Raw genomic sequence first — 22,239 nt, 5'->3', positions numbered from 1 at the left:
CAAAACAGTAAAACATTTTGTTGTACTCATTTTCCATAACAAAGTAAATTGAGAAGACAATTCACAGATTATATCTGAAGAAACTTGCAATTGATATGCGTCAAGAAATATTAACGAATCTTCGACCTTCTAACGTAGCTTTAATTTAGTCCTAATTTTTTTATAATTGACTCCCCAATCCTTCATGTCCTTTTTCAATCTTATACCTATGATCAACTCTCTTTGACAAGATGGACAATACACACCGAATCAATTTATAACTGTTATGTGATTTTTAGACCTTGTAGATGTATTGAAAGTCGGTATACTTCAGAATTGCAATTACATGGACATTTGTGTCTAATAAAATAATAAAACAATGATTGTAAAAGTTAGAGAGACTCAATTATGAAAAACGAAAAGTTGAGGACTAAACTGGATTTGCGCTAAACAATATTTAAATACGCAGCTTTCTTAAAACTGGGCAAGTTGCATCACTCACATGTTTATGTTTCAACATGTTTGTTTGTTGTTTTGCGCTTGAAAAATTCAATAATTCGATCCAACTGTTGCAGTATAAATAATTTAGTGGATCTTGTTAACATTAACATATATGAATGTTCATTTTTAATACTCGTAGCTTTGGCACATGAAGCCAAAATTTAGTTTATCTGGAGACATACATACAAGAGAGAAACTTTATAATGAAAAAAAAAACCCCCTCCTTTGCTTGTTATATATATTATTATTTATGTAGGTACAAAGTTAAAAAGACATAAAGAATGTACAAAGGTTTGTGATGGGGGCAAAGGTGTTGCACTAAAATACGAAGAATACATCCAAAATGTCAGTAAAAAGTTTAAAGTACATATGATGGTATGAATCAATTCCACAAGGAGAAGAAAAGAATCGGACAACATAAACTCCACCATTCTCACAGGCACACAAAGGGTACAACACTTCAATAAATAGTATGTACAACTTTTCTGCGTTCGACGATAAAATCGAATGTGGCACCGTAAGTACAGATCTATCGCAACTCTACCGAAGAATCGGTGGGTCGGCGTAGGGGCCTCTGAGCCAGCCGTTAGCTATAGAGCGATAAGCCGCCTCGGTCAAGTGAATTCCGTCCCAGCTCACATACGAGGACGGGTTAGTACACGCCTTGGCGCCTTTTTCACCGCACTTGGCATCCAGGTTGAAGTTGTATGAGCTCTGCCCTCCTGCTCCACAGCAAGCTTTAAGTGCTCCGTTGTGAAATCCTGTAACAACAACTAAATGATTAGAAAGGAAAGTGCGCTGTTGATGTACATATCGAACATTTAATTGCGTTCAATACGATACAAATTGAAGCGGGCCCCATGCACGAGTTGCAGCGTCGGCCATGATTAGATGCCCGACCATAGTAAGTGATTAAAGTTGTTCAAAAAATTTGGTGCTTCTGAGCGGCATTTGATTCTACTCAAATTCAGCATGATTAACTAGTCTGCTAAAACCTAAAGTAATTTTCGACAATTCTATTCTCCAAACAATAGATAATTTAGTTAATTTAGTACCTGCTACTCATTTGAGACATGCAGAATTTTTTTTTTACGCACGAGACATACAAAATATAGACAATTCTACTCTCCAGACACTAGATAATTTAATACCCGCTACTTATTTAAGACATATGCAGAATTTTTTTTACGCACGAGACATATAAAATATAGCCCCGTTTTTTCACAGGGACCAACCCATGTGCATAGTTTGTCTCGAATAGAACCCCGGCAACATGTCAAGAGAAGAACCATTTTATATGCTTAACTTTCGCATTGGGAAAGGTGCATGTACACAGAAAAGCGGGGCATTTACCACCTGTTTTTGAATTTTGTGGCTCATCCAAGTGTAGGGCTGGCAAACGAGCGACCCAGCTCGCGTTCGACTCGTGTTCGGCTCGATATTCGGCTCGTTCGAGCTCGACTCGAAATTAAATGAGCTGAGCTTGAACAAAATAAAAGGCTCGAAATTCATTTCAAGCCGAACTTGAGTATTACTCGGCTGGTTCGAATTAGGCTCGAAAAGCTTGAATATATATATATATATATATAGTTGGACTGGGCTACTATTAGTAGCAAAATCTTATTATTGCTACCCGTTTTTTAGCCTTTGGATCAACTCTTTTCATTATTTCTAATCATTGGATTAAATACTATAACCCAGTGGGGACCACTCAACCCTAGGGGGACCACTCAACTCTATCCGACTAATATCATTCTGATCCTATAATTTTTCATCCAAGGGTTAAAAACTTGATAGCAAAAAGAGCGTTTTACTATTAATATATCTCCAGCCCGCAGCCTATTCTTATATATATATATTTATTATATATATATAATATATATATATATATATATATATATATATATAATATATTATATATATATATATATATATAATGTATTTTAATTATATATAGGCTTTAATTTAATTTGAGCCATTATTGTTGGCCCATAAAAAAAATCCAACAAGTACAACCGTACAATTGAGCCCAACTCTAAATTTACATAGCACACTCTCTTTTTCAAACTTTCACTGTTGCACATAACCCTAAAACATAATAACATTCAAATTCTAAAATACCTAATTTTTTTTTCCCTCCCCTCTCTCTCTCTCTCTCAAACCCTCACCCAGTCAGGTAGTCACCGTAGCTCACATTTCTTGTAATTTTTTTGTATTTTGAACTATTGGACATGTTGCATCAAATTATAGGTAATGTTCTATAAAAATTAAACTATTGATTATATAATGTCGAGAATTTCAATCGGCTCGTTTAGAGCTCGAGCTCGGCTCGACTCGAAATTAGGCTCGCTCGAGCTCGGCTCGAATTAATTTCAAGCCGAGCTTGAGCCTAGATTTAGGCTCGAAATTAATTTCAAGTCGAATTTGAGCTGACATAAGCTCGCTCGAGCTCGGCTCGTTTCCACCCCTAATCAAGTGTAAATCATCGATCTAAAATATTTAAATTTAATTATTATTACAAGCATACCGGTTATTTATAAATTTATTATAATTTTCTACATTATTCGATAGGAAACTATGAGAATGTCACAAATTTAAAGAGAAATTTCTAGAAACGATAAAAAAAAAAACCAACTAAGATGAATACCAGAAGAACTCACCGAATCTGGCAGGATTGAGCACGAAGCGCACGGTGGGGGTGTAGTAGTCCCCGTACATGATCCTCGCCTCAGGGTAGCTTGTCTGCAGCTTCTCAAGTGCTTCTCGGAGAAGCATGTTGTGGTGAAACGCTAGTGCGTTGAACCTTCTCAAGCACCCAGTGCGAGAGTTGTAGTCCGCTTTTTTACTGCTCCCGTACAGCGTCAGATACAGAGGGAAGCACCCGATGGGGAGCACTCCCGGAACCACCACGTCCACAGCGCCGTCGCTGATCAATCTCTGCCGCACATCACAAAAAAAAAAAATACAAATTTTACATCTCATCAATTCATCAAATACATCGTACCATATGCACCGCCACAAAAGATAAAAATTTATGGAGAACGCACGACAACCTATTTGATGTGACAATCCATCGATCAGGTTCGTTAAACTTTAAAATTAATATGCCGATATTTAGGACTAGCTCTGATATCATATTGCATGCATACGATGTACCTCGATGCCTCTGGTGATGGCGTCGATGACGAAGGGCACGTACGTCTTCACCTCCGCCATCGTCTTGCCGGAGAAGAGGGGAGCGTTGTAGTCGTTCCCCCCGAACTCGCCGAACACGAAGAGCGACTTCCGGAGGTACTCCTCGCACGCTGCACGCGCGCGCATTTTCGTAAAAGCCAATTTTTGGAAGCTCAGAGATTGGAATTTTGAATGAGACTCGAACCTTGGGTTGAGCTACAGAGGGAGGGCTTAAGCGACTCGAACCACTGGAGCTGAGTGCTCAGTGAGCCGGTGTTCCATGTCTTATTATTGAGCCCGCGCGCTTTGAAGAAGGGGGAGTCGAGCGCCGTCGCGCCGGTGATGGCGAAGTTCGCTCCCTTCCGGAAGCTGCGGTCGCTGGCCTTCGACGGCGGAGGCAACGGGAGCCCGAAATGCTCCGCTACGGACACATGCAAATAATGTTGAACAAAAACGGCTCGGTCTCAGCGGGTCGTGACAGCAGGGTCACTCTGTATCTTACAATTACAATTACGAATGTAAATTATGTATAGATATATACCGAGGAAGTCGACGATCAAGCGGCCGTCGGAGCAGCGGCCGGTGGGGCGGCCGAAGAAGGTCATGCCGTAGGGGCTGCGGGCGGTGGTGAGGTCGGAGGGGACGCCGTCGGCGATGAGGTTTCCGGCGTCGGAGAGCGAGTCGCCGAAGCTGAAGATTGCGTGGTAGTGTTGGGAATGGGAGGGATTGAAGCAGGAGAGGAGGAAGAGGAGGAAGAGGAGGAGCGAGTAAGGAATTGAAGAAGGGAAACAGTAGAGAGCCATGGCGTAACTCGACGATGCCGTGTGCTCAGCGCTACAGTCGTAGGGTGGGCAAGTAATCACCCCCTTTTGTATTGATCTTGTGTTGTATTCTATCCTGCTCTCTTTCTTTTTTTTTTCATTTAACTTTTTTTTTTTTTTTTTTTTTTAGCTTCTTCGTATTAATGACGCCAATCTATAAGATCCCAAATTTGCTTACCACGTTGATGAGACCAATTTCACGGCCTTTTAGTTGGAACTTTCTTATCTTTGCTTATCCAGTCCTGCCCCTTACCATGGTGCCTTTATTCGTTCGTGTGCTCCAGCTAAACCATGACCATACCGCCGAGAAACATTGCATGGAACTGGTGCACCATTGGGAGTTGTTTTTTATTTTTATTACTACTTTTTTTTTCCGATTGTCTCGTATCAATTTTAAATCTGCAGTTCCAATCTTGCTGGCTGCATTTAGGATAATTAGTTAAGAATTTGATTGTTGGTATTCAAGATCTCAAGTGCATGGCTTAGTTGGATCACGCTAATCTATTTATGGAACAATTTGTACTGAGATACTGAGATGATCGGACTGTAAGGTGACTAAGGCCCACAGTTGACCGGTTGGAGCAGGTTTAGGCAATGATTTCACAAAGACCCTTGGTCTCTAGGCGGCTGGAGCAGCTTGGACAATTTGGTGGTTGAGCCATTATTATTAGTAGGTCGAAAAGTATAAAACACTGGACCAAGGCTGAGTCAGCTAATTGCCAAGTTGTCGTAAGTGAGATTCTGTTGATGTCGAAATTTTATATATATATATATATAGAGAGAGAGAGAGAGTTAAGCTGGAATGCTACTGTTGCCACTTATTTGTTTTCGATGATAGAGTCTTCAAATCGACGATCGACATCGTTGAACATGATCTATATCACTCAAGTATCTAGAAATTAAATTTCAAATCTTTTCGACATTATTAACCTAATGATCAAAGGGTTTCAAAATTTATAATTTTAATAGTCGATATGATGTGTTTTTTCGTTTAACGGTTTAAAGCTATCTAAAAAGCTATAGTAGTGTAACTCTAATAAATCATAGTGATGAGATATAGTAGGTTTAGTGCAAGGCCAGCTGGAATAGAATCCTGTGTCTACTTTTATATGGGGCATCATATAATGGCATAATGTTAACACATGATCAAATAATTATTCGATGGGAAAGTTTTAAAAAATCCATCATACGCAATCTTTTTAGAAAGATGGGAACACGAATGTTCCAAAACCCACCAACCGAACAATTAGGAAAGTAAAACATCCAAAGCACATTGTACTAATCCATCAATCTAAAAATGTTTAATCAAATTTAGGCAAGAAAATTTTTAACAACTCCCAGATTCCAAATAACTTAGTAGTACAATTTTGCAAACTTATTGATGTAAACATAATCTCAGGGTGTAGGTTTCTGTAAATAAACAGCTTTTTCCAAAATATGCAATGAGAGTAACCCTCTCTTGAGCACATGACACAATGGAAAACCAAAACGCTCTTTCTCCAATTTTGTTAATTTTCTCGCGCGAATTTGATCCCCTTCTCAATAGAAGATTTGAGCTCAGGTTTGAGATTCTCTAATCCTTGCTTTTCATAATCAGAGAGGCTTCCTAGTCCAAGTACTTCCTCCACACCATTCTTTCCTAGCCTTACCTGTAGGAGTACAGTTATGGATGAGCATTTGTAAATAAAAAGATTGGTACCTAATAAAAAGGAGGCCAATAAAAGTTCATTCTTCGTTTACGAGCGCAAGAAAGGTAGAAAATTCAACACCTAATCCTCAAAAAGAAGCCCATTGTGCCACCACTAAAAGCCCCTTTTGGAAAAAATAACAAGATTCGGGTAGATATTAACCAGATTTGTTTACTAAGCTACAGTTATCAGAATTCAAACACAGTGAAACAGACATCGCAGAACAGGAGAGAGATATTAATATACAATCATGGAGGGACACCCGGCCAGCTCGTCGTGACTCGCAGAGGGTCAGTGGATTTGTAGAAGTATTTAACTCTGAAACCAACCACCATCAATAGTGAGCATTAAGCAAATAAGTGAAAACTGCCAACCCAAGTTGACCTAGGCGGCTGAATAAGACGGTAAGCAGGCTGGGCTTTCAGTTGGCTTACTAAAGGTCTACATGGAATCTAGGGCCCAGACGAATAAGGATAAACAACGACCTGTGAACCTGGTGCAAAGTTCAAACTCATCATGAGTATCAAATGTACCTATACTTTTAACTGTAATATAATTCATAATGGCTTGTCCCATCGAAGGTGTCATATAACAACACCATTTTGAATAGAAGTCTAGCATGATAAATAGCCTGTCTTAACATGACGGTCGAGATTAGAAGTGCAATTTCAGATCGCAAATAAATTGGCCTATTTCAGCCCAAATTATCCTAGTTAGTCAAATTCTCTATGCTCCTCTCAAAGACATTTCTTAGATGCCACATATTGTTTTGCTTGATGAGAATCCTACAAGGAATGTCAACTCTAAACAAACTTGAAGGGAAAAAGGTTGCCATGGTAAAGCAAAGAGTGACAATTAAGTTCGGCAACTTCAAACTTCATACAAAACTGACTACGCAAAACATGGTATGTAACTGGTTAAATAATACGTTTCAATTTTTTTCTTAATTTAGATAAGTATTAACCAGAACTAAAATTGATGAAAAGGCTAATATATTGCTGAAAATCAGCATTAACAAATAAAGTTTCATCCCATGACGCATCAAAAGAATGCACGAAGCCCAAAAAGCATAATAACAATACAACATGAAAGAATAATTTACCTTGGAGGCAAAGAAAGGTAGCTCGGTGATGCTTGATTGCACGAAGGAGCATTCAACAATATCTGGAACCCCATTAAGACCCTTTAGGCATGCATCAGCAAAGATTGCACCAGCATAGCTGCAAAAATACTAATTAGATTTCAAACATAACTTTCGAACTACCAAATTATATATGCAAATCAGAACATTGACAAAAGGATAGCAAAATGAAAGAATCATAATGACTTTGAGCAGCCAAACAGGCAGATAAAGTATGGATTCCTTCTGTCCCCTTAACATTTTTTCCCGCAATTAAGTTCTAAAGTACTCTAGGCAGAAAATAGTACGTACAAATTCTCTAGCATACTATCAACTAGACAGGAATCTTAAGTTGAACCTAGAGGTCAAGGTGACTCAACAATTATTAAGCAACAAGATGAAAAAAAGAAAACTATTGTTTTGGAACAACTTTGCAGACACATAGGATTAATATCAAGGAATTGTCATGAAGCGTTTGGGTCTTCACAGAATTGTCATGATGTGTTCGGGTCACTGCAATGAAGATATGATCCGCAATGGAAATATAGTGACACCCCCTATTGAAGCAAGGTTCTGGAGCATTAGTTGGGGAAAAAGAAGCTGGGCGCAACTGTTTTACAGCAGCAGCACTAAAAAATATTATACATAACATTATACATTAACAAATAAGCGCCATGGTATACTAAGAAACAATAGGCAATAGGATCCATCAATTTGGCAACTAGCATAAGTCACTAAAACATTAAGATCAACCTATATCAGGAAATATATACTTAATGGTGAGGCTGACACCTACGTTACCTATCCAAGGGGGAAATCAAGGCCTAAGGTGCCTAGCAAAAGCGGACAATTTGAGAACATTGCTGATTGCTGAACACATACAGTTGTTTAAGTCTAGCTGTTAATATGTTAAGCTCAGCAGATCATTATTTTTTTTTGAGAGAACGGTAGCATGCTACCACTTCATTCAGTAAGAAGATGAATTTAGCAACAAAGTGAAGCATCAAGGCTTCGCAAGAGGACCAAAAAATAAAAAAAATAAAAAAAACTAAACGCAATAAAGATCCCACGAATTCATGAATGCGTATAAGTCCACCGGCAGCTGTCGCAACGAAAGTTTTTTATGGTCGAAAATCCTTCTATTTCACTCCAACCATAAAGCCCACCAAGTAGAGGAGATGATAGTTAGCTCTTTTTTCCCTACTATGCCCCACTTATCGCTACTATCCATCCAAAGCTCACTGGCCAAAGTAAAGACGCTTAAGGCCTTTTTATTCGGCAGTAGACAGGCCAACAGATCACGTGAAAAATGACATCCAAAAAGAGATGATCGACCGTCTCAAGTTCATCCAAACAGAGCACGCAATTCGCCTCTCCCAACCATCCTCTTTTCAATAGTTTGTCCCTAGTAAGTACCTTTTGCTTTAACACAAGCCATCCTAAAATTTTGACTTTCAGGGGAATTTTGATTTCCCACAGCCGAGCGAAGCTTCTTTCTTTAATGCCACCATCTTGCAGGAAGTAATTGAGAGATTTAACCGTAAACTTTCCGAATTGACTCCATCTCCAAGATACTTCATCTCCGTTGACCGTTAAGGTAAAACTGGAGATTACCTCCTTCAGCTCTACGATTGTTTCTCGATCAGGTTGAGATCCGGGGACAAATCCCTGTAGGATCTTCTGCTACTTCCAACCGTTTCTACCGTAGCAATCTTTCACTCGACAGTTTTTTCAATCTACCTTACTAAAAATTCGTGGGAAAAAAGATCTGAGAGAGCACTGTCCACTCTATCTGTCCATCCAAAAATTCACCTTGTTTCCGTCCCCGATGGTATAGTGAACTCCACACTTAAAAATGTCCCTCGTCGATAAAACGCTTTGCCACCACAGGGAGTAAGGTCGAAAGGTTACCCCTTCGCAAAGGGGTTTCCTCCTAGAATAATATACCCCTCTGACGAAAGCATTCCATTGCTTACCCTTATCCACTAGGAACTTCCACCACCACTTTGCTAGCAAGGCCATGTTCAGAGCCTCTAAGTCCTTAACCCCTAGGCCCCCTTCTTCCTTACATCTACATACCATTCTCCAGCGTACCAGACAATGTCCCCCAGCTACTACACTTCTTCCTTTCCAGAAGAAGGCCCTCCTGAGGGCTTCTACTCGTTTAATGACCCATCTAGGCGCTTTAAACACCGAGAAGAAATAAAGAGGTAAGTTAGATAGAACAAAGATAATAAGTACCAGCCGTCCTCCAATCGAGAGTAGTTTCGCTTGCCACCCTTCGATTCGTCTCTCGATTTTCCCTATGATTGGCCTCCATTCCGCTTTACCTAATCTTCTAGTTGTGAGTGGAAGACCGCTCAGCAGATCATTATAACAAACATGTTTGGAGGATGTAAAAGATTAACTGTTGCAAATTCTGTATAAGATATATAGAAACACAAGAGTATGCATGGAGAATAGCACCTACCAGGTGCTAGGATGGCTAACACAATTTATTCAAGAGGAAAGCATCTGACAATAATTGAAGTCCTAGCACCACCAGAAATAATGAAAATGGACCATCAGGATGAAAGAAATAATGCAAGGGTGCTAACACAGTTTATTCAAGAGGAAAACATTTGACAATAAATGAAGTCCTACACCATCAGAAATAATGAAAATGAACCATCGGGATGAAAGAAATAATGAGAATACTACCCAACTCTGAAGAGAAATAAAGCAAAACAAATAACCTATGCAATCCAGTTTGTCAAATAAAGTACAAATTACTCTTCAGAGAACGAAACAGTAATATCTGCAGATATGAGTCTCGCATACAGATTCACTACTTATAACAGACTAATGCAATTTTTGTCAGATAATATGTTATTATACGATGCAATCACCCGGCAAAAGCAAAACTTCAATAGAAAAACACATTTTTTGTCATTAAGCTATCAATAATCAGCTGAAGAGAAATGAAGCAAGTTTATCATGACAACTGCCCAACAAGCCAGTAATTTTTTTATTAATAATATTCTACATTTATATAAAGCAAATTATATCCATCCTTTCCCGCTTTTTATTTTTAAGTACAAGAAATATGGGTGCCACGAAACTGACACGGAATACGAAACACAACACGACTCAAACACGGTGGCTTGGTAGCTTCCAAAAAATTGGGACACGGGATGCCGCTAATAAAATATGATATTATTAATATATTTAATATTATATAAAATATTAATTTTGGCAAAATATTCTTATATTTCTTATACGAATGAAAGTTAGTAAAATTTTCATTCATAGTTCATATATTTTAAGAAAATAATTTCTCCACCATACATAGTTTATTTATATTGTCTAAAAAAAATGTGTACATTTCTCATAAAACTAAAATAAAATATTAATCCTCTTACATATATGCATAAGAAAAAGTGAAATAAAAATATGTATATAATTTTTTTAATTATATGCATTATGGACCTGCATTGAACGGACACGCACAAGTGTGACACGGACACGCGAGACTTATGGAAGTGTCCATGATACATAGCATGAAATGCATAGGAGCTCAAAGCATATATAACACACTTATGAAACAAATTACTGCAATGGCTAAGAAAATTAAAGCCCTATTAGGAGAAACAACTTGAGGAAAAGAAAAAATGGTACAACTATCAAAGACTTACGCCATAGATAAGGTGGCAGAGCCTTTTCCAGCCTTTGCTTCCACCACCTCTGTTCCTCCATCTTGTGTCCTCTTAGTGAGCGCCTTAATATCCTCATCTGTTAGATCATTACTTGCTGGAGTTGCCTGCATTTCAAGAAGCAACACACTATCTAAATCAACTGAAAATCCTAGAGACGCACCAGCAGATCTTCCCAAATATTAAGTTATTTCTAAAAAGTCCCAATACCGAATACATTTAAAATTCAAATCAAGATCATTAAGGAGACGCAAAACAGGGGAGAAAACGGAAGAGAGAAATAAAGGGTCACCTGGGAGAAGAGAGGCAGAATTGTTATACCAGCATGCCCACCGACGACAGGAACATCAACCTCTGCGATGTATGTTTGTGAATTAAACAAAATAGATTAAATTTATACTACCGATGAACAGATAATAGATTAAAGTCAAAATCTTTACCCTCAACAGGAAGTTTAGCCTTCTGTGCATAGAAAGTCTTAGCCCTGACCACATCAAGTGTGGTCACTCCAAACAGCTTCCTTTCATCGTACGTCCCGGCCTTCTTGAACACCTCCGCCGCGATTGGGACAGTTGAGTTCACCGGGTTGCTGATCATATTAACAAGCGCCTAAACCCCAATTCACAGGCCCAATGGCAATCAACCCATCATGATCAGATCAAAATTCCCACGGAAAACAACCAAGAATAGCACCAAAAGGGAGATAGAAGCCATTACATTGGGGCAATACTTGGCGATGGCGGTGCAGAGGGACTTCACGATGCCGGCGTTGATGTTGAAGAGGTCGTCGCGAGTCATCCCGGGCTTCCGAGGCACGCCGGCGGGGATGATGACGATATCGGAACCTTCCAGAGCCTTCCCGAGCTGGTCCTCGCCCGCATACCCGGCCACCTGAGGCCACCACGAGGGGCAGGTCCAAAACCCTAGATAAAAAACCCTAGGTATACGTGGATATAGAGGGAGATGGATCGGGGAAGAGAGAAGAGAGAGGAGAGGGAGGACTAAACCTCGGCGCGGGTGTTGATGTGGCTAACGTCGGCGGCGACGCCGGGGGTTCCGGCGATATCGTAGAGGGAGAGGGAGGAGACGAGTGAGTTGAGCTTCATGAGGAGGGAGAGGGGCTGGCCGATGCCTCCGGCGGCGCCGAGGATGGCGACCTTGCGATCGGGCTGGTCGGCAGCGGCGGCGAAGGAGCGGCAGAGGGGAGGAGAGGGTTCGCGCGGAGCTCGTCCTCTGCGGATGGAGGAGGCGATGGATCGGAGGAGGAGGGTTTGCCTCATGGCTAGGGTTTCGTCGAGGCGGTGAAATTGAAGGGAGTGGCGTGGCGGGAGGAAGAAGACGACGAAGGAGGAGGAGAAGAGACGCGGCGCAGAGGGGAAGAGACTAGAGTGAGAGAAAAGGGATTAAAAAAATACGGACAGGAGTAGAGGACCCACTATGAAGTTACGGCTTAATGGGCCGGTGAGAGGGCCCATTACTAATGGGCCGTACGCTTGGAATTCTATGTGAGATTATGCTTTCGCAGTTTTTTTTTTTTTTTCCAATCTTTTTGAAATTTAATAATTTATTTATGAAACACTTTGAGTGGCTAAGGGTGTCTTTGGTTACCCTGAAAAAAAATTTTCGGACTTGAAAATTGTTTTTCCAGCGTTTGTTTTGATGTAAAAAAATTTTGCCGGAAAAATTATTTTACGGATTCAACGTAAAAGCAAGCATTTCGTTTTCCGCCAAATCGCGGCGGAAAACGAAAACTTACAGTAAAAAATCGCGGCTCAGGATCGGGGTCCACGAGCGGCTCAGGATCGGAGTCCACGAGCTCATGTAAGAGCTCGTGGACCATGTGAGTGGTCCACACCGACTCCACACACACACACACATATATATATATATATATACTAGTTATAGTGCACGTGCAATACACATAACATTTAATTAAATTAAATTTATATTAATATTTTAAATTTAAGTAATTATTGGTGCTATAAATTTATTTATCAGTTAATTTTTTCCTAACATTAATTTTTTTAATGTGTATCCAAATTTTAAAAATTTAAAGTAATTCTAAATTTTAAATTAATAAATTCAGATTTAAATTTATGAATAAAACTCAAATTTTGAAATAAATTTTGAATCCATAATTTCAATATAAATAATTATTAAAGACATTAATTTATTTATCATCCCATCTATTTTTCAAAATTGATATATTTTCAAGTTAATTAATTATTTTTAATTTGAAATACTGTTTACACACCCAAAATATTGAAATTTTAATTAATTTCAAATTTTGAATTAAAATATTAATTCACATTTGAAATTATAAACCAAATTTAAAATTTAAAGTTGATTTGATAAGCTTATTTAAATCATTTTATTTTTCAAACCTAATTTTTTTTAATTAGCTAATTGAGAGATAGTAGATACAAAATATTTTCAATGTTTGTTGCATAGAGATTTTCATTTCTTTGATAAGTATGGAATATTATTTTATAGAGTGCTTGTGAAAAATATTCTACAGCAAATGTCCTTGAGTTGACAAAAATTTGGATAAGCATAAATTTCATTAAAGTTGAATGAATGATATTATTAGTATGTGATTGGAATTAAATTAATAGGGGTCGGTATTTTGGGAAAGAGGAATATATATATATATATATTATTTATAAATTTATTTTATAGTATTAAATATATATATACTATTATATTATATTATATTATATACTTATTGTACAATATATTTTAAATATATTTTATTTACAAATATAAATTATAATATTAGTAATATGATAATTATTATATATTAATAATATATAATATACTAATAATATATTACTAATTACTTATTATATTATATAGAATTAGCTTATACTTCATCTATAGTACCGAGCTCCGGTACATAGTGTTTGTTTTTTAATCTTAGGGCCGATCAATCAACGATCCACCACCGTTAATACTAGGTATATGAATATACAGATAAAATTTTAGCTTTTTCGATATCGTTACAAATAAAATTATAACAGGTTGTAATATTTTGAGCATAGGACTTTTAAATTCAAGATCAAAGATGTTAATCGTGAGAATCTATTAAGTTAAAAGTATTTTCTAATCAAAATTTGGAAGAATTTTAGATTCTTCTAACACCGTTAAACTTCAACTCGTCATAATAAACAATAAAATTGACAAAAATTTTGAAATAAACATAAAAAATAAACTATGTTTGAAAAATATAAAATTTTATTCTAGAAAACTTTAAAACACTCTAGATCAGCTTTTAAAACAATGTGGATCGTTGATTTGAACGCCTAAGCATCGAAACCAACCTATATGACCGAGCTCGGACTATAGATACGTATAGTAGACCTGCTCTTTTATAAAATATAAAATATATAAATAAAATAATATAATATAATAATATATATATAAAATACATAATATATATATATATATAAAAAGCACGTATAGTTCAAATTTGGGTCTGTCGACAACATACTCTCATTTTTCGCGCCATTTTAACAACAATATAACACAAAAAAATTTTAAATATAAGAAAAATAGAATAGAAATAGCAATGAATACGTAAGTTCTCTATAAACAGATTAGTGATTGATCCTATATAATTTATAATTTATCGTTTTCTATAACAGATTACGGTGTGAAAAATCCTATAAGAATCTTTTTCTACTTTTATTTTAAATATCTTTTTTTAGATATTATTCTATTTATTTTCAAAATATATTTTCCTTTTTAAGATAACGGATTTTATTTTTCTATTTAATTCAAAAAATTATTTCTAACAGATTCTTATTTTCTATTTAATTTCAAAAGTAATTTTTTGCATTAGAGATTATTGTTATTATTTGTATCATTTACAAGATATCTTTTCTTAATACGTGATTTATTATTTTAATTTTTTTAGATATATATTTGGCAATCCATATAAACATATGCCTAAAATTAAAATAATTTAAAAAAATTATAAAATTTTTCTAAATAATTATTACGTGCATTGCACGTACATTTTACTAGTATATATATACTAAAAATATAAATATATATATATACTATATTACTAATAATAATTTTTTTTTATTTATAATCTAACTTTTTTCTTTTTTTCCTTTATTTTTTTTTCAAACCAAAACAACCGTAACGGAAAACTAACTCTTTTTTTCCAAAAAAAAAAAAAAAAAAAAAAAAAAAAAACAAAAAAAAAAAAAAAAAAAAAAAAAAAAAAAAAAAAAAAAAAAAAAAAAAAAAAAAAAAAAAATAAAAAAAAAATATAAACCAAAACGCTAGAGCGTAAAATTTATTTTTTCCTAAAATATTTTTTTTCACCAAAAATTTTTTTTCCGCAGTTTTACGTCAAACCAAACGCCTAAATGAGGTGATAGATGTAAATGAGCGGCGGCGGATGAACCAATCCCAAGGCAATGATGGGCTAAATAAGTTGCACATATGGCAGAAGAGGTGGAGGAAAGATAAATAAGAAAAAGACTACAAAAGAAGTAATTCAGGATGAAAAAAAATATAGATATCGGCATAAATGATTCTGCATTATCATCGAGATAAACAACACTAACAAGATATATATATTACCCATAATACAACATTCATTATTACTATAATTTTTTTTTCGTTTGTTATACTTCTTTAATTTATTCAAGTGTTCTTGATCAATTCTCCCTAGCTAGGCCTCCCTTCAATATGCAAATCCACACTTAAGAAAGAGTACAAGAAAATAAAACGCGCGGCAAATAAGTTTTAACTGCACCTGCTTCTCAGAAATTGAGCAAAAATCTCTCAAGCTCTCTCACTAAAACGAAAATTGTATAGAAGGCCTGATTAAGGCTACATGTATATTTTCTTGCGGTGCATCTCTTTGTCTCTCTCTCTGTCTAGGGCGATTGGGGCGCCGAGCCATGGTGCAGAGGGTCCGGTCCACTGGGCACGTCTCGCTTGCCATCACCATCGCCTTCTCGCGGGGACCAAATAACACTATGATACACATGCAACAATATCTGATCATGGCTACGTTCTTCGTTGTTAGCGCTTATCAACCGAGATTCGGTCATGGTGATCTCGAACTCTACACTAATTACTAGTAGGAAGATAAGCAACAGTAGCACCACTCCTCTACGGATCGACATATATGTATATATATGAGAGCAATTAAAGTTATCTCCTTGGTGCGTTTGTCACTCGTTAAGCTACCTCATATATATACACGTTGAAATGAGAAGGCCCTACAGGGATAGAAGAGTTAAATTGTCGAAGATAAGATAACAATACGGAAATGGATGTCGATGAAGGGCCTGTTATGGCATTACTGTAGGGCACGGTGGCATCGGATATAGATAGTACTGAGTAGTGCATTTCTTGGTGTCAAAGTTGAATTAGCTTTACCGGCCGTTTCTAGAGCAAGTGACAAAGGGTTTGATGGTTGGTATCCGAGGTCCCAAGTTCGAATCCTAGTTGATTCGCATTTCCAACTAAGTTTTTTTCTAAATGAAATAAACGAAGCGAGTAGCATGCTACCTATTTCTCTGAAAAAAAAAAAAAAAGTTGAATTAGCTTTGGACCTTTTTTTTTTCCATCAAAGTTACGTTTTTGATAAAGCATTATAATAGTTGGTTTTAAATCTCTTTATTTCCAAACAAATTGGAATTCTATCTCCACATGCATCCATTNCATCAAAGTTACGTTTTTGATAAAGCATTATAATAGTTGGTTTTAAATCTCTTTATTTCCAAACAAATTGGAATTCTATCTCCACATGCATCCATTATATGATTCATCCAATTTTCATCCTGCACATTATTGTTACCTATTTCTCCAACGTGCAAAGAAATTGTCTATGTCAATCATAATTAAAGCTCAGTTTGAAATTGCTATAAAATTACATTACATGCTGTAAAAAAATGACGATGAAAAATATATTCTATTTGTTTTTATATTTAATATTACGTTGTGAATATCGCAATAAATTAATTATAATATATTTTCTATAATTCTATCAAAAAACAAAAACAAAAAATTTCTTACTTGCTTTCGTCCCAACTATGCTTTATTAATTAATAGCAGTAGTTGTGGGCCTTGATACTAAACGAGCACTCGTACATAGGGTTGACTTTTGAAAAGGATTCTGGGGAGGTCATTTTAAGCAAAAGAGTCTAATGTACCGCACTTCCACGCAAGCCAACATATCCACTCGGACAGTTATCACGGCCCCTGCTTCTTTTGAAAATAATAATAATAATAATAATCTCTTTAATTGTTGTTATTACAATATTATTAATATGCAATAACACTATTAGGGTGAACTAGAATATTTCTGATGTAGATAAAGTTGTTAACCTCTATGTCACTTTCAATGATATAGCATCTGAATCGATAATCATCGATCAATAATAAAGGCAATCTAAGCTAATTATAATTCTACAATGCTAACAATCAAAGTCTCAAATTTACCTAGTATTTGTCAATTTTAGGACCACTTGAAAATATGATTTTTAAAAAAGATTAAATAGCCTAGACCGTACTTAGCAATATTGCATATCATTAAATTTGATATTGAGTCATATTATTAATAGATCAGCATTAACTTACAAAATTAATTCTACAAGGAACCTGTAGCACGATCTTTCTTTTTATGCTCCACTTACTATCTTTTCCGAGTTCTCGTTGAAGTGACAGTTCTATATACCATGCATGTTTGGAGGATAAGATAAATATTACTCCCGTGAATCACATTATTCAATCCCATTGGTGCTACACACGTAAGGATATATATATATATATATATATGATCTTATCTTTCTTAATTTCTACGTGCATGTCATATATTTGTAGGTACATTTGGCAGTGATTTGAATGGATAATGGTCCTTGAAAATTTTTCAGTGGATAATGCTTCTGCTAGTTGTAATTAATGCTTTGCAATGTTTCAAAAAAAATTTTGTAGAATTTGTAAGCGGACATAACGCTTTTCTTCTTATATTTCAAGTACTTAGATGTTTGCATCCCCACGTGATGCAAAAAACTTTCAATGATTATTTTATTTCTAGATTTTTAAATAATGAAAACTATGTTCATTGATCATTGATTTAGATGCTCTATATCAAAAATAATTTTAGTGATAGAAAAGCCTAATTCAGGTGGACTCCGAAATTTACAGCGTATATGTATGAAACCTAGCTCTATGTGGAAGTACATATGAAATTAATTAATACGAAGTGAAAAAAAAAATTTGACATAAATATGGCCACTTACCAAGAAACTTACGTGTTATTTCTTGATTTATCCATCAGGGAAGGAAATTAAACCAATATTTTAAAGTTTAAACACTTTGAATTCAAAAAAAAAAACACGAATTTCTACGAAATCTTGTTGTATATATGGGCCGATAAGTTGGGCTTGGACCTCAAAGGCTTTATGTGGGATGTTGTAATAGGGAAACAACATTTTACTGCATGCATTCCATTAATTACTAATTAATAAGAATATAAACCAACCGTAGCAAGTGGCAAAGATTTTGGTGGTTGATACCCGAGACTCAAGTTCGAATCCTAGTTGATTCACATTTTCAGTTAAGTTTATTTCTAAATGAAATAAACGAAGCGGGTAGCGTGCTACCTATCTCTCAAATTAAACCCATTTTAACTCCAGAAATAGTCATTTTAACGTAGTACATACGCTATACTAGTGCTCAAGTTTTTTTTTGAGAAAATACTAGTGCTAAATTAAGTTTTATGCAAATTAAATGCTAAGCCTAAAGCAATATGCATCCTTTATTTAATCTTAATTCAAGTAGCTCAAAAGTTTGTAGTTGTAACAAACAAATTAGAATGGGAGCCATTAATGGGTCCATCACAATTTTAATTATAAATCTAAGCACATATATATAAACACACCTTAGTGATTAATTATGGAATCATCAAGTGCATGGCACGTCAATTGGGGAGACAAATATGGTGTGGAAATACACATGCCCACGTACAATTGATTACTATATAGTGTTCCTCCTATAAAACTGACCCTTTGATTCAATGGAGGAGCTAGCAATGGCTTTTAAACAAAGTCCCTCCAAACCCTGGCTTTTGGTACATTCGAAGATGCATCCACGCTTTTGTAAGTAGCTAATAAGTACAAAGATGGGTGAAAGGTATGGGTTCTCCATGTATTAATTATATCGGTAATATAATTTGATTCATGTGCTTTCACTTAAACATTTTTGTCCTAAACTTTTCGACGCACGATTGCATTTTAATTAGTCCCCGAATGTTCAAAAGAAAATATATTATTTGTTACTAGATAATCATTTATTCAACCTATAAATCTACTCGCTTATATTTTAGTTTATTCAAAAAAAAGTTGTTAATTAAAGGCAATTTAACAATAAAAAGTTACGTTCTATGACGGTCCTGATTAAGTATAGTTATATGTCAAATTCAATGATGTCTATTATGTTTAAATGAAAAGTAAAGAGATCAAGTGGAAATATTATGAACTACACGTACGCTTTATCATAAAAATTTGTGGCTTCCCGCATCAAAAATTTCTGTGCATGTTAGTGTTCTTTTTTTTGTTTTAACCAATGTGATCAGCAAGGAAACATTTTTATGTTTTTTCATTTTCTAAAAAGCATGCAAGATATTGCTTTGTAACTTTTTCTAGCGAATGTACACTTGCTTATTTCAGAAAAGAGATCAAGCCTATGGCCTTTTGATTATGCAAGAACGTCGAAGCTTATTTAATATCAATGTGGATTGTACATTAATTTTACACTAATGATCGTCACAAGTGTACATGCACATTAATACTCGAGAAAATGTAACAATTCTTGCATAAAATGATGTTATAAGTTGACTAATATTCGGCTTACATATTTGATTAGTACTCTATAATTAAATTAATCAGCTTCGATCGTCAGTGGTGAAGATGCTTTTGAGAACAATTAATAACTTTCCAAACACTTGCATAACTGGCTAAAAGTGCTACAACTTTGGCGAATACCTAATGTAACTGAATATGCATGACAAGTACTCCATTGCTTTGAAATCATGGTTAATATAAAATGTCAAAACCGAAGGAAGTACATATTACGCTATGAGCTCGCTGCAATGGATGTCAAAAGTACTCATTATCTACCTAAATTTTGAAAAATTAAAAACGAATCATTACCTACTTAAAGCGAAGCACGTCCAGTAACTTCATTTGATGGTGGCGCCGAGTATTGTCTAAGAAATAGCAAGTGCTAAACCTTTTGCTTCCCTTGATGCACTAGTCCTTCGCTTCTCGCATTTTGTAAAGATACATATTTCATTCCTCTTTATTTTGCTAGCCAAGGAATGTTCATACGTTTTCTACCACATGACATGATTTTTTTTTTTTTTTTGAGAAAAAGGTAGCAAATGAATTTAGCTACAGCCTCGGAAAACATTCTAGACAACCAAAACAAAAAGAAAAATGGTAGAAAAATTGATAATTCTACTCCTCACTCAAATTATGACATGAATTATTAAGTTAATTAAACGGATTCTTATATATAGGTGTGTCATGTTTGCAGGTTTATGTTCTTACTTGAGCTTCGGTTCTCTTCAACGGAGGCTGTAGTTCTTTGTGATGTTTGAAGTTGGGTCTATAAAATTAATGGTTGTAACTCTTGACGAACACGTTCAGGTTAAATGCAAGTACTTAATTCAGAAAGATCTTTCAAGGATGCCCGTCTTTCGCTGAGTTGCATTGCTATTCAATTTTGCTTTCGGGTTGAAATTGAACTCATAAATATGTATAAAAGAAAGAGATGATCACTTGATCTTTGATTGCCATGCATTTATATAATTAGAACTCATGAGAGTAATACATTATATTATCCCGTATAAATTACTTATATACCGTACCGTAAGCTGATCACCTCAACTAATTCCATATGAAACAATTAAACTTTTATTGATGATCGATGACTATATAACTTGAATTGGGAACAAATCATGAACAAGAAATTGAACTTGTGAAGAAGAATTGTATTGTAGTTGAACCACGACATTAAACTCCGGTTGCACCATTATCTCACAAACTCAAAAGAATTTACAAACAAATTAACAATGTCCAACACAGAGAGCGTACATAAAATGACGAGTTTTATCCGAGAACATACTTTTATTTTCTTCATTCTTTTTTCAACTTTATTATCTAAGAAACTTCACAAGACCCCTTAATAGTTCATTAATTGACAATCAAGTGCTACAAATAGATCAATATTAGTGGTTCGATCTCCATATTTGTCTTACAACAAACTGATCGAGACTTCTTATTTTACAGTACGAAATTTTCCCATCCAAGTGTGGGTTTTATTAAACTGAAACAGGACTGAAAGATCGACGAAACATCGATTGACGAATCGGATCGACAACACAAAAGAGAACGCACACATAGCCATCTAAACCATCAATCATACATCGATGGCAAACTCACACAAACATATCGAAACCCTAATTTCCATTCCTACTAATAAACCTAATGATGCTGAGGGTCCGGACCACCAGGGCTTGGCCTCTTGGATTCGTAGTATGCCGACTCCGCCAAGGCTCCATGTCCCGAGCTTGCGAAGTGCACTGCCATTGAATCCGATCCGACGGCGACATGATCATGTAGTGCTCTTTTTTGTACTAGACGAGACTCAGAACTTCGAAGTACAAGGGAAACTACGAGGATGAAACACAAGAAGGTTCTTAGGCTCAAACTCTGCATGCTTCGTTCTCTTCTTTTTGATAGATCATTCATTTCAAGCGTTGATATATATATATATATATATATATGGGAGATGGAGATGAACTAACAATAGAGCATACATCTCTATTTATATTGCCTACGCTCATGCCAGAGGAAGGAAAAAGCGACATAGTGGTAGTTTAGAATTATAGCCTGCACCCTGCTCATTCGTACTTCTCATGCACCGCACACAATTTCAAGGTATTGACCATAGAAATGTAACGATCCCATCAGCCAGTTATTATGAATGTGGGACCATTGGGGCGGATCCAAATAAAGTGTAACAGATCCGATTGGCTAACAATAATAATTCGTTGAGTTCAAATCATCGACCCAAATTGTTTAAGCACAATTATTATTATTAGTGTGTGAGGCCTCATACATTCTAATCAAAATTATTTTTTCATTCGATGTGAGACTATTGGGCGTTTCAAGAAATAAAAACAACTAACCAAATATTTCCATCATATATATATATATATATATATATATATA

At 35.7% G+C, this 22,239-nt stretch overlaps 2 protein-coding genes across 2 annotated transcripts; both read right to left on the bottom strand.

Moving 5' to 3' along the window:
* Nucleotides 687-4,596, bottom strand: LOC109710250 (GDSL esterase/lipase At5g45910-like). The gene is made up of 5 exons (XM_020232759.1): nucleotides 4,196-4,596; nucleotides 3,860-4,075; nucleotides 3,637-3,785; nucleotides 3,141-3,417; nucleotides 687-1,241 (listed from the first exon to the last, which is right to left on the bottom strand). The coding sequence occupies exons 1-5, from the start codon at nucleotides 4,455-4,457 to the stop codon at nucleotides 1,021-1,023; spliced, it is 1,125 nt and encodes a 374-aa protein (XP_020088348.1). The 5' UTR covers nucleotides 4,458-4,596; the 3' UTR covers nucleotides 687-1,020.
* On the bottom strand, nucleotides 5,755-12,367 carry LOC109710251 (malate dehydrogenase, mitochondrial-like). The gene is made up of 7 exons (XM_020232760.1): nucleotides 11,983-12,367; nucleotides 11,693-11,866; nucleotides 11,416-11,584; nucleotides 11,268-11,329; nucleotides 10,958-11,082; nucleotides 7,266-7,383; nucleotides 5,755-6,124 (listed from the first exon to the last, which is right to left on the bottom strand). Exons 1-7 carry the CDS (start codon nucleotides 12,253-12,255, stop codon nucleotides 5,984-5,986), a joined length of 1,062 nt encoding a protein of 353 aa, XP_020088349.1. The 5' UTR covers nucleotides 12,256-12,367; the 3' UTR covers nucleotides 5,755-5,983.

Source organism: Ananas comosus, linkage group 5 (genome assembly GCF_001540865.1).
Source record: "Ananas comosus cultivar F153 linkage group 5, ASM154086v1, whole genome shotgun sequence".
NCBI classification, from domain to species: Eukaryota; Viridiplantae; Streptophyta; class Magnoliopsida; order Poales; family Bromeliaceae; genus Ananas; species Ananas comosus.
The sequence above is the reverse complement of the archived record's forward strand: the minus strand, read 5'-3'. Positions and strand labels throughout refer to the sequence as shown.